Here is a 15,526-nt window from a genome sequence, read left to right as displayed (position 1 = left end):
GGATCGCTTGCTTGGGAGTCAAGTAAACCTCTCTATATAAAGAGAGGAGATGTATCAATCTAATCAAGTAAGAATTAAGAAGGAAATCCCTTCCCTCTTGCCCGGCCGTGGGCAAAAAAGGCCCCCGGCCGGCCCTTTCGCGTCCTCCTTCTAGCAGCGCCATAACAAGAAGTTTGGCCCACCCAGTAGGCCCCGAAAAAATTCCGCATGATAGAATTTTGCAGCTTACAGATTGGGGATTTCGGGTAACAGAATTCAGTCATCCCTTTTTCAGATCTTTGTCTCTCTGTGATAGCGCCTTAGATTTTGCATTTTGCAGTGGAAATGAACTGGATGTCACACTGTATGGAGAGTTCGGTCATGATTTTTACATGGAGATTCGCGAGAAATGCCGACAAGATCCTGTTGTTGCCGTGTTTGCCCGGCATGCGTTCTTGCCACTACAAGTGTCAGTTATTGTTTCACCCTTTCATCTATTTATCGGTTTCTACCGTCTGATAAAACAATATAAGTGTATTCCACCCACACCTTCCAAGTTGGCATGGACTACCGGAGGAGCTTCGTTGTCAAGTGGGTCCTGAAGGACGATGAGGTTGCACTACTGCAGCAAAGTGGCTCAGTTCAGCAGGCGGTAGGAGGTGACGGCCATTTGTCGAAGGAAGATGGTTGTTCTTCAGTGTCTAGCTGCAACTCACAACTTATGGAGGTATGACATGCTTGCCATTTTTTGACCCACGTGTCTGCTTTTATTTTCTGCAAGTACATTGAACTCCAGATGAGTGTATCGATCCAATCAGTTTCCGTTGCCTGTTGATTTTCAGGAGAAAATGTTGTTCATCAAGTGAGAAATCGAGGTGAAGACTGAAGATGAGGCAGATGCAGAGTGACTCCTTTCCTTGACTCTCATGTACAGAATGACTGTACATGTTCTTTTATTTTTCTCTAAGTTCTAAACCTATCTAAGAACAAATCCCTCTGTAAGAAACCTTATGTAAATATTGTATGTGTTGGGGATATAACTATTGAGTATAAGCCGCCCAGGAGGGGCCGGGTTATACTCATAGTAAGTTATTCATATTGAAGCCCACAAAGACAGGGAGTATGGCGCTTTACGGAGGAGATTTAACAAGAAGGCCCAAGGCCCAAAGGCGGATTAGGGCCTATAGATGTAAACCGCCATATGATGTACGACTTGTGTTGTAAGATAGGAAAGGGTAGAAACCGAGCCGGACACGTTTATGAACCGGCTCGGGATTCTGTAAACCGCCGGGCGTCAACCTGTATATATAAAGGGACGATCCGGCGACGGTTGAGGGACAAGAAACAACAACTCGAGAGCCAGGCAAAGCGTATTCACTCTCTGGTCATCGAAACCCTAGCAATACCACCTCAAACTGGATTAGGCCTTTACCTTCACCACAAGGGGCCGAACCAGTATAAACTCCCCGTGTCCTTTGTCCTGTTTAACCCCTTTAAGCTAACCTCATCGCAATGGCTCCACAACTAAGTCCTTTCATGAGGACATCTGCCGTGACAAAACCACGACAGTTGGCGCCCACCATGGGGCCAGCGCACGGTGGTTTCGATTTCTTAAAGGGCAGCTTCGAAGGGATCAAGGGATACGCCATGGGCCGGATGACCAAGAGCCGTCGCGGCAAGCTCTACATCGACGATGCAGGCTGGGGCCCCGAGGGCGGCTCAATTGAGTACGGGTACCGGGTCCCCTTTGGTGGAATTCACGTCTTCATCAGCATGATCGGCGAACCGGGCTCTGAGCCGGACATCTGCACCGATATCGTCGAGACGGCTCAGCTTGCAAGACCCGCCCGAGTTCAGCCTGCTATGAGGCGTGCCTTCATGGGATTCATCCATGGAGCGGCACCTGAGGATAGAGCGGTATCTGGTGATGAGACGGTCGTCTATTCTGATGGCGAGTCATCCACCGGGGATACCGAGTCGTTGTATCAACTGCAAGACGGCCGGCTTGGGGGCTGTTCCGACGGCGACAGTATTCCAGACCCCTTTGAGCCGCCGAACCGGGTTGCGATCTTCATGGCCGGAACACAGCCAGTGCATCACTCATCAACTGCAGCAGCGATGGTGTCCGGATCAGCTGCGGCAACGGCTGCCGGGGCAGGAGGCCCTGTGCGCCCTCTAGCTTAGGTCGTAACCGATTTGTTGGATAAACTGACTGCGTTGTTAACAACAGTGGTTAACCCGGCTGATCAGGATCAGCATAACACGGCAATTGCCAAGTTACGGGATGAGATAGCACAGGCCAAGGAAGAGCTGGACGCGGAAAACACAAGGATGGCCGCAGAGCGGGCCGCTTTGGATGTTCAGGCGCAGCGGATTCAATTAGAGTATTTTCGGCTTATGCTAGATCAGAACGCTTCAAATGAAGTCATGAGGAGGAGACATCAGAGTCACATGCCGTCGGTTTATGAGGCGAGGAATCTCTTTAACACGCCAGGAGCAGGAACCAGTAACCCGCCAGCAGTAAACCGGGTTGAAGCGCCTGGGACGGGAGCGCCGGGTCAACCGCGCACCATGGACCCACCTCGTCAGGACAATACCCCACCGCAACACGTGCCGACGCCGCCTGGTCATTATTCCAACCCCTTGGATAACATGGTTGCTGCCGCTTCACGATTGGCGGCTCTCCTAGTCGAAGGCGAATCCCCAGTAGTGGTTGAGACGCGGAGAGCTAGAGAGCTCCTTCAGACAGCATTGGTTCAACAGCAGGCTTATTCTTACAGCCGTGAGAGGATTCATTCCACCCCCGCCCCAAGCCGGAGTTACAGCAGGCATATTGATGAGCCAGCTGTGTCAAGCAGTGAGCGGAACCGTAACCCGGCTCGTGGGCATAACCCGGCGGGCGGAGGTGCTGATGCTCAGGGTGTGGTGGATCAAGGTAGAGCGCGTCGAGAAGCCGAGTTAGAGGCACAGCACGCGGCCCGTCAACCTACTCCGGTTCGTTCGACGACTTCGGTGGAACCAGGTGTAACTTTCAGGAATCTGGGCGTGCCATGTTTAGTACCGGCCTTACGTAATGAGCGTCTGCCCAAGGATTTCAAAGGTCCTCGCAAAGTGCCTAACTACACGGCCGACTTAGCTCCTAAGGCATGGATTGAAATCTATGAGATGGCCATGGAATTGCTGGATGTTAGTGAAGCTGCGTGTGCTAAGTATTTCCCCCTGATGTTGGAAGGGACGACCCGTACTTGGTTAAAGGGGCTCCCTGCTAACTCCATTGGGTCGTGGGCCGAGTTAAAGGCCCAGTTTATCCAGAATTTTAAAGACACATGCAAGCAGCCCATGTCAATTGTGGATTTAGCTGCCTGTCTCCAAGAAGAAGGTGAATCAACGACTCACTGGGTACGCCGGGTCTCAACGATTCTGCACTCGTCGGATCGCATCAATGCTGACTCAGTAGTCTTAATGTTGGAAGTCAACTGTCGTTTCACGCCCCTGAAGCAGAAATTGGGACGGCTTAAACGCCATTGTAATGACATGGGGACACTCATGGCAGCTCTGGTTAAGTATGCTGACTCTGATAGTACCAAGGACCCCGAGTCTGACGATGAGAAGCCGGGAAAGGGAAAGAAGAGCAGCAATACCAAGGGGCAGCAGCATAACCCGGCGAACCAAGGAGGCAATGGTAAGCGCAAGGCTGACAATAGTTTGGACTTTGTGGCAAATACCAATGCACAAAATAATGGCCATGGTCGTAAGGGTAGACCGCCCCCACAATCCGGAGGAACAGGCATGGATCTTGAGTGTCTTTTGAATCAGCCCTGCCCTTGGCATGGTACGCTACAGAGACCGTCTACTCATCTATGGAAGGATTGTTTCATCATGAAGGAGTTAAAAAATTCAAATATTTTTCAAGGCAACCACGAACCGAGTGGTGGTTCAGGATCCGGTTCTCAGGGTTCGGGTTATGGTGGCGGCGGTTCAAACTCGGGATTCCAAGGTCATCAAGGTAATCAAGGCAATCAGGGTGGCTACCATCAACAGTCAGGTCAGGGGAATCAACAGCAGCAGTCTGGGTATCAGAGTAACCCGAAACAGTTGAATAGTGGGCAGTACCACGTCTTCACCACGAGTTTATGCAAGAGGGATCAGAAGCTTCATAAAAGGGCAGTAAACTCCATTGAACTGGCAGTTCCACGTTATTTGCGCTGGTCTGAGCAGCCCATCGTGTGGAGTCGGGAGGATCATCCGCCCCGGGTTGATACTCCGGGTCACCTGGCATTGGTGGTTGCACCTCAGGTTGGGGGGGGGGGTATAAGTTCACCAAAGTACTCATGGACGGAGGGAGCAGTATGAATATCCTTTATTATGAAACCTTCCGTCGCATGGGGTTGACAGATAAAAATCTTAAACCGTCGAACACCTGGCTCTGATGCCACTATTGGGGAACGTAGTAATTTCAAAAAAAAAAAATCCTACGCACACGCAAGATTATGGTGATGCACAGCAACGAGAGGGGAGAGTGTTGTCCACGTACCCTCGTAGACCGTAAGTGGAAGCGTTATGACAACACGGTTGATGTAGTCGTACGTCTTCACGATCGACCGATCCTAGTACCGAAAGTACGGCACCTCCGTGATCTGCACACGTTCGGCTCGGTGACGTCCCACGAACTCACGATCCAGGAGAGTGTCGAGGGAGAGCTCCGTCAGCACGACGACATGATGACGGTGATGATGAAGCTACCAGCGCAGGGCTTCGCCTAAGCACTGCAACGATATGACCGAGGTGGATTATGGTGGAGGGGGGCACCGCACACGGCTAAGAGATCAATGATCAACTTGTGTGTCTATGGGGTGCCCCCTGACCACGTATAAAGGATGGAGCGAGGAGGAGGCCGGCCCTCATAGGGCGCGCCCAAAGTGTGGAGTCCTACTAGGATTCCCTAGTCCTAGTAGGATTCCACCTCCCACATGGAATAGGAAAAAGGGAAGGGAGAAGGAGAAGGAAGGAAGGGGGCGCCCCCTTTCCCTAGTCCAATTCGGACTAGTCCATGGGGAAGGGGCGCGGGCACCCTTGAGGCCTTTCTCTCCTTTCCCGTATGGCCCATTAAGGCCCAATACGAATTCCCGTAACTCTGCGGTACTCCGAAAAATACCCGAATCACTCAGAACCTTTCCGATATCCGAATATAGCCTTCCAATATATCGATCTTTACGTCTTGACCATTTCGAGACTCCTCGTCATGTCCCTGATCTCATCCGGGACTCCGAACAAACTTCGGTCATCAAATCACATAACTCATAATACAAATCGCCACAAAACGTTAAGCGTGCGGACCCTACGGGTTCGAGAACTATGTAGACATGACCGAGACTCATCTCCGGTCAATAACCAATATCGGAACCTGGATGCTCATATTGGTTCCTACATATTCTACGAAGATCTTTATCGGTCAAACCGCATAACAACATACGTTGTTCCCTTTGTCATCGGTATGTTACTTGCCCGAGATTCGATCGTCGGTATCTCAATACCTAGTTCAATCTCATTACCGGCAAGTCTCTTTACTCGTTCCATAATGCATCATCCCGCAACTAACTCATTAGTCACAATGCTTGCAAGGCTTATAGTGATGTGCATTACCGAGAGGGCCCAGAGATACCTCTCCAATACATGGAGTGACAAATCCTAATCTTGATCTATGCCAACTCAAAAAACACCATCGGGGACACCTGTAGAGCATCTTTATAATCACCCAGTTACGTTGTGACGTTTGATAGCACACAAGGTGTTCCCCTGGTATTCGGGAGTTGCATAATCTCATAGTCTAAGGAACATGTATAAGTCATGAAGAAAGCAGTAGCAATGAAACTGTAACGATCATAATGCTAAGCTAATGAATGTGTCTTGTCCATCACATCATTCTCCTAATGATGTGATCCCATTCATTAAATAACAACACATGTCTATGGTTAGGAAACATAACCATCTTTGATAAACGAGCTAGTCAAGTAGATGCATACTAGGGACACTTTGTTTTGTCTTTGTATTCACACATGTACTAAGTTTCCGGTTAATACAATTCTAGCATGAATAATAAACATTTATCATGAAATAAGGAAATAAATAATAACGTTATTATTGCCTCTAGGGCATATTTCCTTCAATAATTGGCAACAAAAGACTAATATTCTCATGGAATTACATCTCTAGTTATATTCTCATGGCTTCAAAAGATTACTATTTATGAAGAAAAAATTGATCTACCAAAAATACTATTAGTTATGAAGAAAAAGTAGGCATCAAAAGAAAAACTACTATTCTCACGGCATTACATCTCTAGCTGTATTCTCATGGCATCAAAATATTAATATTTATGAAGCAAAATAATTTGGTCTACCAATACAGGGTAGAACCAGACATGAGCCAAGTCTACTTAGAGTTCGGCTTGATCTGATTGCGAAACGAGGAATTTATGCCCAAAATGTTTGAAGGAAAAGAGAACGAAGAAAATGCGATGATGGGATCAAGATGAGAAGCAGAACCAGGGCAATCGGCCCAAAGTAAGGAGTCGGGGTTGGATGTTGGCGGCGATCCGGGAGCCGAGACGTCGGGAGGTGCTTGACGTGGATGCTCACCGGGCGCAGACGCAGGATACCAGGTGCCTCCGGTTTGGGATGAATGAATTTGGGGGGGGGGAGTGAAGAGGCACTGCAAATCGGGGTTTGACTAGGGTTTTAAGAAGGTTAAAAACTTGGCCGGGTCACACACATATTGGTTTTCTTTCTATTTTTTAACGGTTGTCAGCTCGAGCTGCTAATACTAGGTTTTTCTAGGAAATCAAACATGTATCTAAAAACCTACCCTAGGTGGCTAGGGTTTCATTACTCCGGCAATTCCATCGTCGTTGAGGTTTTTCTTCCTAGCCACTGTTGTGTCTAAGCCCTGGCTCTGCATATTCATGCATATATGCTCGTAGCCTATATCCACATCATTGTTATTCTTTATCGAGGCAGCCACAAAACATTTGCGGCTAACAAATTCGGAACTTGATGGTGTCTTTATGGGGGCAGAGTAAATTTTGGAGTTGGCCAAATCGACGAGATGACTAGCAGTGGCCAGGGTGAATACCAGGAAGCCGTACAATGTTGGTGCTTTCTACCATGAAGTATGCATGGAGGCTAGCCAATGAACCGGAGTTTCAGGAGGTAGATGATAATATGTCTGTGATCCAATTGTTTTGCCTTGGAGATTGGAACATGTTATGCACTATGGACCTTGGATCTTCCAAGGTTAGCAATGGTCATCGAGGAATATGACAACAAGGGGGAACCAGATGCGGTGGTGCTTGATCACATCCATGTATGAACACAAATACATGATCTTCCTGATCTTTACCAATCTCCAGGCATTGTCGATTAGCTGGCACGTAGGATCAAGCATGTGAAGAGTCTGGATGTGAACCCGATGAGAACTTATGAAGGGAACTATGTACATGTCAGGGTAAAGATGCCGGTCACTGGTGAGGTTTGCTTCGTTGAATCTGAATGGTAAGGGTCTTCATGCCCATAAAATATGAAAAAGACCGGCTTCTGTTGTGATGTGTACGGTATAATGGGGCGCATCTAGGAGGAGTATGGTGAATGACCCGGAAGGAATAGAATAAGACTCTCAGTTGGTAGTGACATGGAGTAACCTGCCCTTTGCTCAGAGTTTCAGGCGTGGAGCTCCACCTCCTTAGGTAGGATGAGGGCAAGCTAGAGGCACCCAGGGAAGGACTAGAGGAACATGATCATGAGACGATGCATATGTGCCAAGGAAGCATACGTCGTAGGATTGTGGGTATGCATGATGATGACCACCTAAACGACAGCGCATAAAGCCCGCTGAAACCAACAACTGAAGCAAAGGAATATATGATAAATAAAACCAGTGATGTGAAAAAGAAGCTGAACATGTGTGATGGGCAAGTACAAAATGGAGATAATGCAAGTGATCTAGGAGGGGTGCAGACGGACCAAGATACAATTGATCAGGTGGGAACCACTACCACACATATGGAGGGAGCAAGGGGTGTCCCACCACAGCCGCCAACTTATGTGCCACCGAAGGAGCGGAGACGTGCAAAGAAGGGGGGACATGACCTAGCAAGACAGGAAAAAAAAATCTGATTTGGGCTTGGCGGCCTCCCTCAAGGAGGACCATCAGGAGCAATGAATATGCTATGTTGAAATTGTCACTGGTTGGGTGACCCCATGATAGTTCATGAGTTGTGCGATCTTGCCTAGGATTGCAAAGTACCTTGTGAAGAATTTGACGAGGACTTTGGGTTTTGACCATGCAGATCGAGTGGGTAGTTTTGGTTGTAGTGGTGGATTGTGTATTTCTTGGAAGAATTTTGCTGACTTGAGTCTAAATAATTATTCGAAATGTCATATTGATATGATGGTGAAGTAAATAGGCAAGCAACCGTGGACATTTGACACTATGGTATGGTGAGGCCATTTGAAGTGCGAGGCACCTCACCTTGGATATGACTCCGTGGGTGACGCCTGGTGGGCCAAAAAATATTGATCATTTGACCTATTTAGTGTTTATAAGTTTTAACTGATTTCTCTAAAAGCCTAAAAAAACTGATTCCCTAAAAAAAAGGTTTTAACCGATTCTCGAACTTTTCGTGCAGTAAATATGGTGAAATTACCCAATTACCCCTGTGGCATATTGGCAATTTCTCTCTACCTGGCTGGACTGAACCCCATGGATCGATTGGAGATCAAAATTCCCTGCTCGTTCAGTTCATCCAGAGGGATAAGAGGAGGGGCGCTCGGCGACACCAACCAGACCGCGAACGGGCGGCGCCGCGACTACTGCAGGTCAGCCAATCGAGCGGCGGTGCGGTGACTCCAGCGAGCACGGGCGCGTCCACTCCGGCGACCTCGGACCGCCACGAGCGGCGCCAAGGCTCTAGCTCGATCCCCGACCCCAAGGTGCCAGCTACCATTCTCTCCTTGGGTCCGGATCCGAACCCAGCAGCTCGCCGCAGAACCTTTCCCTCTTCGGCAGCCGGTTAGTGCTCTGTCTTGGGCCCTCGCTGGGAATCAGAGTTGGTGGAAACAAAGCAGAGCGGGGGGACTCGGAATTCCTTCACCAATCAACAGAGAGATTCATGTTCCAGTCTGGATTCGGATTTGCTTCACCTACTCGGAGTCGGGGTGAGGCCTCGGCCGGCGATCTATAACTATAGCCAGGACTTTCCTGTTCTCTCATCAAGACCGCGACTTGAGGCTCTGCTTTAACTGGCTTGTCTTCCAACAGAGAGGCTCTGCTCTAAGCCATGGAGACCTGTAGCATAGCCAGGATAATCAGATTGCAAGACCTAGCTATGTACCGCCACAAGTTGTGCTCTCTAGTCTTCAGACTTTTGCCTCAACTGCAATGTTTCCCTCCACTCAAGAAATTCTGCAGAGATGAACCTGTCAATCTAGCACTGACAGAGACCAAGATGGCGGCCACATTACCGGAGTTGCCGAAGGACATCTTGATACTTATCTTTGCCGCTCTTGAGATCCCCGACCTCGTGCGCGCTGGCTCCGTCTGTTCATCCTGGCACTCCGCGTACGCGGAGCTACGCAGCCTTGGGAAGTACAAGCAGGGCCAGACGCCTTGCCTGGTCTATACCTCTGAATCTGATCCTGATGATGTTTTGTCCCTCTACAGCCTCGCCGAGAAGAGGTCCTACAAGTTAACTCTACCGCAGCCACCTATCTGCAGCAGATATTTGATTGGGTCCTCACATGGCTGGCTCGTTACCGTCGACGAGAGGTCTGAGATGCACCTTCTGAATCCAATCACATGTGAACAGATTGCTCTCCCTTCAGTGACCACCATTGAGCATGTGAAGCCCATATTTGATGAGCATGGTGATGTCTGCAAGTACGAGATGTCATGGCACACTGGGACGCACAGAGGTCATAATCCGCCATCCATCTTCGCTCTTGCCGAGCTGAGGGGTAGACTCTATTGGAAGGCGTTTGTATTTCCTGATACATCCTCAGGAAGCTACATTGTGGTGCTCATCCACAATCCACAATGTCAGCTCTCATTTGCAAAGGCAGGGGGTGATAAGTGGACCTGGCTACCGCCTGATTATCTCTATGATGACTGCACTTATAAGGATGGCATATTGTATACAGTGAATGTAAAAGGAGAATTCCACGCATTCGATCTTAGTGGCCCTGTGGTCACTGTGAAGATGGTTATAAGGGTACCCGAGCATTATGATTGCGATACTAGGTACATTGTTCAAGCTCCATGGGGCAGTCTGCTACTTGTGTATAGAATAGTTGGTGACCATGATTTAGAACCTGAGCCTGGTGCATCTGAATACTGGAACACTAAGGAGATTCAAATATTTGAGATTGATGCTCTTTGGAGTGAAATTAAGGTGATCCATTGCCTGCGTGACCATGTGTTATTTCTTGGTCATAATCTATCGCTCTGCCTCAGTGCTGATGAATATCCCGCTCTCAAGGCAAACCGTTCCTATTTTACCGATGATAATTTTCTATGGACACTGGGACATAAGAACAGTCATCGTGATATGGGAATTCTTAAATTGGATGATAACAGCAGGGAGGAGCTTGTGTCTCCTCAGCTTTGGTCCAACTGTCCAGCTCCAATGTGGATTACTCCTGATCCTAGAAAGATCAACGCGATGGGCTCAATGAGCCAACAACTGTGAAGTGAACTGCTACAGTCACAATTAACATAACGTGCAGTGCAGCAAGGCGGCACTACTCGAGTCTCGAGAGAGAGGTCTTGTCTGTGCTGCAAAAATGGCCGGTCGAGGGAGTGCTCAACATCAACATCCTTTTCTGCTCAGTCTTTTGATGACGCTGCTGGTGTGGGTAATCAGAGATAATATATGCAGGTGTTTTCAGAAAACCATGGAGAAGACGGAATCATCTTGTAGTTACAACAATGTGACAGTTTTTATGTTTCAAATAGTTTGTAATAGTTTGCTCGAATACTGTACATATTTTCTTCATAATTTATTATAGTTTGGTGTTGTTATAGCAATATAACAGTGTTGTTTCCTACAAAAATGGAAATAAAATATAAGAGCTCTCCGTTGTATCATTGCACACAAGGAAATATTGTTCCCGTTAATTATTTTCCACTGTCGTTCATGAATGAACCACAAGGATCTGGTTGTAGTTTGAGAACCATAAGCGTATAAACCCACACGATTTACAAGTTTATACAGCAAGTCATATCTTTTGTGCTACCAACATTTTGTTTCCTAGTACCACCAGGTCTATGGTAGCCACCAATCAGCAGGCAGGTCGTGGCAGAAGTAGGTGTGCTCACGTAGGTCGCGGCCTGGAGGAACTTTCGCAGTACAGCCAAACCTGCCACAGCGAACAGCTACTGAAGGATGCTTGCAGTAATGCGCAATCATCTACAAAAGCAAACGAAAGTTAGCTCAAAATCAAATGGAGAGAGGTGTAAGGAGTAAAACGATGCTAGTTCAATTTCTCACATCAGAGGTGCGCACAATCCCATTTGGGTGAAGCTCCACCTCAAAAATGCAAAGGTGGCACACTGTTGTTGTCGCCGGACAGGATCTAGCTATTCTGCAGTACCTCTTATATCCCTCCACAATCTCAGCGGGGACGGTCTCTCCATCGATAATCTGAACATAGGCAAATTAGCAAATAAAGCAAATTAGGAGTAGTAAATGATACAACTTGTGTCCAAATGAACCAATTCTGGCTACCATTTGTGCAGATATGGGATGGAATGATAAAGCAATACATATCTTTTTATTTCAGATATGATGCATTATAAGATGCGATGTATTGAATGAGTCACCAAAGAAAGTGATGCTTGACAATTACGATCTACAAAATGAATATTCAGAAGTACATGGAATGGAGAGGATTAAGATGGAAAACATAAACACTAGTGTATCCAAGCATAGCAAACAATGGTATCATTCTGTCAATTCTTCCTGACCGGTAAAAAAATGAAGCAATGGAAAAAAATGAATGGAAAGTTGATTGTCAAAACTCAAACTGAGTGAAATTACAAACAAGATATGTGATGGCGTACATGCAAATTAAGGCACAATCCTATGGTAACTTTGTTTGCAAAATTAACAGAAGAACACTGACGATAACTTTGTTTTCCTATCACTGAATTTTAACTGAATGCAAAGTTTTTGCTGCCCTTCATCAGAAGAGAGCTGCTGCAATTCCAGCAAAGTTTCTTTGCATAATGCTATGACTCTTGACTAATTAACACAAATTCAGTTCTCATGCAACTATCCACGAATTCCAACAGAGTCCATTTTATGATCGGTGACTCAGTTTTGTGTTCGGAAACTATAACTGAATTTTGTGTTCAGTTTGCCATTTCTTTTCAATTTTGTGTTCTGAAACTATATCATTCAGGTATAATGGTTCTGGGCACCTATAGTAAGGTAAACAGCAAACAATCCCTGGTCATCACAACCGAGGCAGTTCTTTCTGCACTTCATCAGAAAGATAAACAGCAAATAATTCAATCTGAATTTTGTTAACTGATTAACATGAACTATCACTGATTAACTGATTACGAGGGAAAGAAATCAGCTCAGTTTTCTCATTTCTTTCTGATTGTATATATTTTTCAATTTTCTGATTACAAAAGGCAGGGGTCTGAACATAAGTTAATCCAGTGGATACATGCAAATTAAGGAACAGTCCTCTTGTAACTTTGTTTGCAAAATTAAGAGAAGAACACCTAGTCGGTGACTTTGTTTTCCTATCACTGGATTTTAACTGAATGCAAAGTTTTTGCTGCCCTTCATCAGAAGAGAGCTACTGCAATTCCAGCAAAGATTCTTTGCATAATGCTATAAATTTTAACTAATTAACATAAATTCAGTTCTCATGCAACTATCGGGAAATTCCAGCAAAGTCCATTTTATGGTTTGTGACTCAGTTTTGTGTTCTGCAACTATCACTGAAGTTTTCTGAAGGAAAGGCACTGAAGTTTTCGAGGAAGGAGAGGAATTGGATCATACCAGTGGCACTGGTGCGGGCTGCGGCTCATCAAGAAGAGGAGCAGGAGGAGGGGGGATCACCCGGCGACGGCGGCGCTTCTCCCAGTACAACCATGCCTTACTACGCCGCGGCACGGGGAGCAAGGTATTCTTCTTCTTGTTGATCACCGGCGCTGCTGCTGCCGGCGGCCCGCTCCGCCACCCGTGCACGGACGCCCACGCGCCCTGGAAGGCCTCGAAGATCCTCGCCACAACCGGCCCCGGAAACCGGAGTCGGAGGGCCTCCAGCAAGCTCCTGAACCAGACCGCGTCGGCCTGAGGCGGAAGGTGAGCGGGGGCGGGGACGATCGTACGCGGGCAAGGAGACACCTCGGCCTGAGATGGCGCGACGTCTCCATGGAGCCGCCGCGTCGTGTCGACCTCGGGCTGGGTCGGCGGTGGTGGCGCGCCCGGGAGCTGCAGCGCGGCCACCTCGGCCCCAGTCGGCGCACCAGGAAGCTCCAGAGCGGACACCTTCACATCGTACTTGGACGCCTTCGCCTTGCCGAGCTTCTTCCCGGCGCCCTGCGCCATTGGAGGGCTGTCCCCAAGAAGCCGCTTCTTGGCTTCTTGGTCGTCTTTTGTCTTCGCCCGTACGGCCAGGTGGAGCCGAAGGAGAAAGCACGGAGAGAGGGGCGGTGAGGCGGTGGTGGTGGACGGCGGCGAGACGCTCTTTTGGGTGGTTGGCTGGTGCGAGCTTGGGGAGGAGGAAGCCGGCGGGGAGGAGCTCGCGGGAGTCAGAGCACTCTGTTTTGGGGGGAAGGAGACGGAGGGGAGGGGCGGCCTCTGTTTTATTGCGGGAAGGAGACAGAGGGCCGGCCCATTGCAAATTCTCGTTTTGTATAAATTATTTTTGTTCCCCTAATTATTTTTGTTAATTTGTTTTACAACACCTGAAACTGGATCAACATGGTTGTATGGAAAAAATCCTTTAAAATATGTTACACTATATATTTATTTCAAATAAAAAAAGGTCGTGCTTGTCAACTAAAAATGGTTGAATAAATTCAAATTTTTATTTTGGTACATAAAAATGCTATGCATCAAACAACGATTTTTTTGAACTGTATTCTCATGTAATTGTTCATGTATGTAAAAGATACTGTCCATTACTATTAATTTTTTAATATAGATAAAAGAATTCATATGAATTTGTTTGATTAAAATATATTTAGACAACTCCTTGGTTCAACTTTTCTTCTTCTAAAATGGTACCAAAGTATATTTAGATATGCAAATAATGTCACCAATAGATTCTTTTTAGACAACCCTCTAAGCTTTATTGATTGATTAAAATATTCATGGTTACATCAGCCCCATCAGTATTTTAATTTTTAATTTCAAAAACATATTTGAACGGGAAAACTTCCTTTGAATATTTTTACACCATAGAATTATTTCAAATAAAAATGGTCAGGCTTATCAACTAAAAATGGTTGCGTAACTTCAAATTTTTACTTTGGTACATAAAGATGCTCTACATCAAACAAAGTTTTTTGAACTATATCCTCATGTAGAGCGTCACCTCAACTCAATGTAAAATAAATTGCCCATGTTCTTTAGAAAAATTGTAACATAGATAAAATCTTTTCATACAATTCTTTTTGTAAACAACGCTGCCACGCCTCAACTCAATGTTTCTTGTTCTAAAATTGTACCAATCAAAGTCGCTCACATACACTCACCCTTATGAACCCACCCACTCACACTCTACACCTATGAGCACTTGTGAGGGACCGAGCCGACATATATGTAAAAGAAAATTTTAAAAAATGTAATATGGATAAAAAAATCATACCATTTTTTTATAAACAACACTGCCACGCCTGTTCAACTTTCCTTCTTCTACAGATAAAATAAAGTTTGCTTCTTCTACAGAGAGGGGCGATGCAGCGGTGGTGGTGGACGGCGGCGAGACGGTTGCTTGGGTGGTTGGCTGGTGCGAGCTTGGGGAGGAGGAAGCCGACGGGGAGGAGCTTGCGGGATTCAGAGCAATCTGTTTTGGGGGGAAGGAGACGGAGAGGAGGGGCGGCCTCTGTTTTATTGGGGGAAGGAGACAGAGGGCCGGCCCATTGCAAATTCTCGTTTTGTATAAATTATTATTTTTGTTAATTTGTTTTATTTATTTGTTTTACAACACCTGGAATTTTTCAATTTTCATTTTGGTACATAAAGATGCTATGCATCAAACAACGTTTTTTTCAAACTATATTCTCATCTAAATGTTCATGTATGTAAAAGAAATTGCCCATGTTCTATTTAAAAAACTCAAAATAGATTAAAAAAATCATACAAAAAAAGTTTATAAACAACACTGCCATGCCTCTATTCCACTTTTCTTCTTCTACAGATAAAAATAACTTTCTTCTTCTAAAATGGCACCAAAACAAAGTATTTACATATGTACGAAAAGACTCCCACCGTCGGTGCCACCGCCGTTCCGCCTCACCTCCGACGGCC

General features: G+C 46.5%; 2 protein-coding genes across 2 annotated transcripts; one reads left to right on the top strand and one right to left on the bottom strand.

The window, feature by feature from the left end:
- The first annotated feature begins 8,760 nt into the window (after positions 1 to 8,760).
- LOC123077039 (putative F-box protein At4g22660) lies at positions 8,761 to 11,168 on the top strand. The gene has a single exon (XM_044499241.1). It carries the CDS (start codon positions 9,314 to 9,316, stop codon positions 10,718 to 10,720), a length of 1,407 nt encoding a protein of 468 aa, XP_044355176.1. The 5' UTR covers positions 8,761 to 9,313; the 3' UTR covers positions 10,721 to 11,168.
- Positions 11,169 to 11,190: 22 nt separating this feature from the next.
- Positions 11,191 to 13,814, bottom strand: LOC123077041 (uncharacterized). The gene is made up of 3 exons (XM_044499242.1): positions 13,049 to 13,814; positions 11,522 to 11,674; positions 11,191 to 11,440 (listed from the first exon to the last, which is right to left on the bottom strand). Exons 1-3 carry the CDS (start codon positions 13,598 to 13,600, stop codon positions 11,297 to 11,299), a joined length of 849 nt encoding a protein of 282 aa, XP_044355177.1. The 5' UTR covers positions 13,601 to 13,814; the 3' UTR covers positions 11,191 to 11,296.
- Positions 13,815 to 15,526: the final 1,712 nt, after the last annotated feature.

Source organism: Triticum aestivum, chromosome 3D, assembly GCF_018294505.1.
Source record: "Triticum aestivum cultivar Chinese Spring chromosome 3D, IWGSC CS RefSeq v2.1, whole genome shotgun sequence".
Lineage (NCBI taxonomy): Eukaryota > Viridiplantae > Streptophyta > Magnoliopsida > Poales > Poaceae > Triticum > Triticum aestivum.
The sequence above is the reverse complement of the archived record's forward strand: the minus strand, read 5'-3'. Positions and strand labels throughout refer to the sequence as shown.

What these genes read in the sequence shown, in the direction of transcription:
- LOC123077041 (XM_044499242.1), bottom strand. Translation starts at nt 13,600, where the DNA reads ATGGCGCAGGGCGCCGGGAAGAAGCTCGGCAAGGCGAAGGCGTCCAAG. An exon ending in AGCCCGCACCAGTGCCACTG is followed by an intron (nt 11,675 to 13,048) that starts GTATGATCCAAT and finishes GCCTATGTTCAG; the next exon opens with ATTATCGATGGAGAGACCGT. An exon ending in GGATTGTGCGCACCTCTGAT is followed by an intron (nt 11,441 to 11,521) that starts GTGAGAAATTGA and finishes TTGCTTTTGTAG; the next exon opens with ATGATTGCGCATTACTGCAA.
- LOC123077039 (XM_044499241.1), top strand. Translation starts at nt 9,314, where the DNA reads ATGGAGACCTGTAGCATAGCCAGGATAATCAGATTGCAAGACCTAGCT.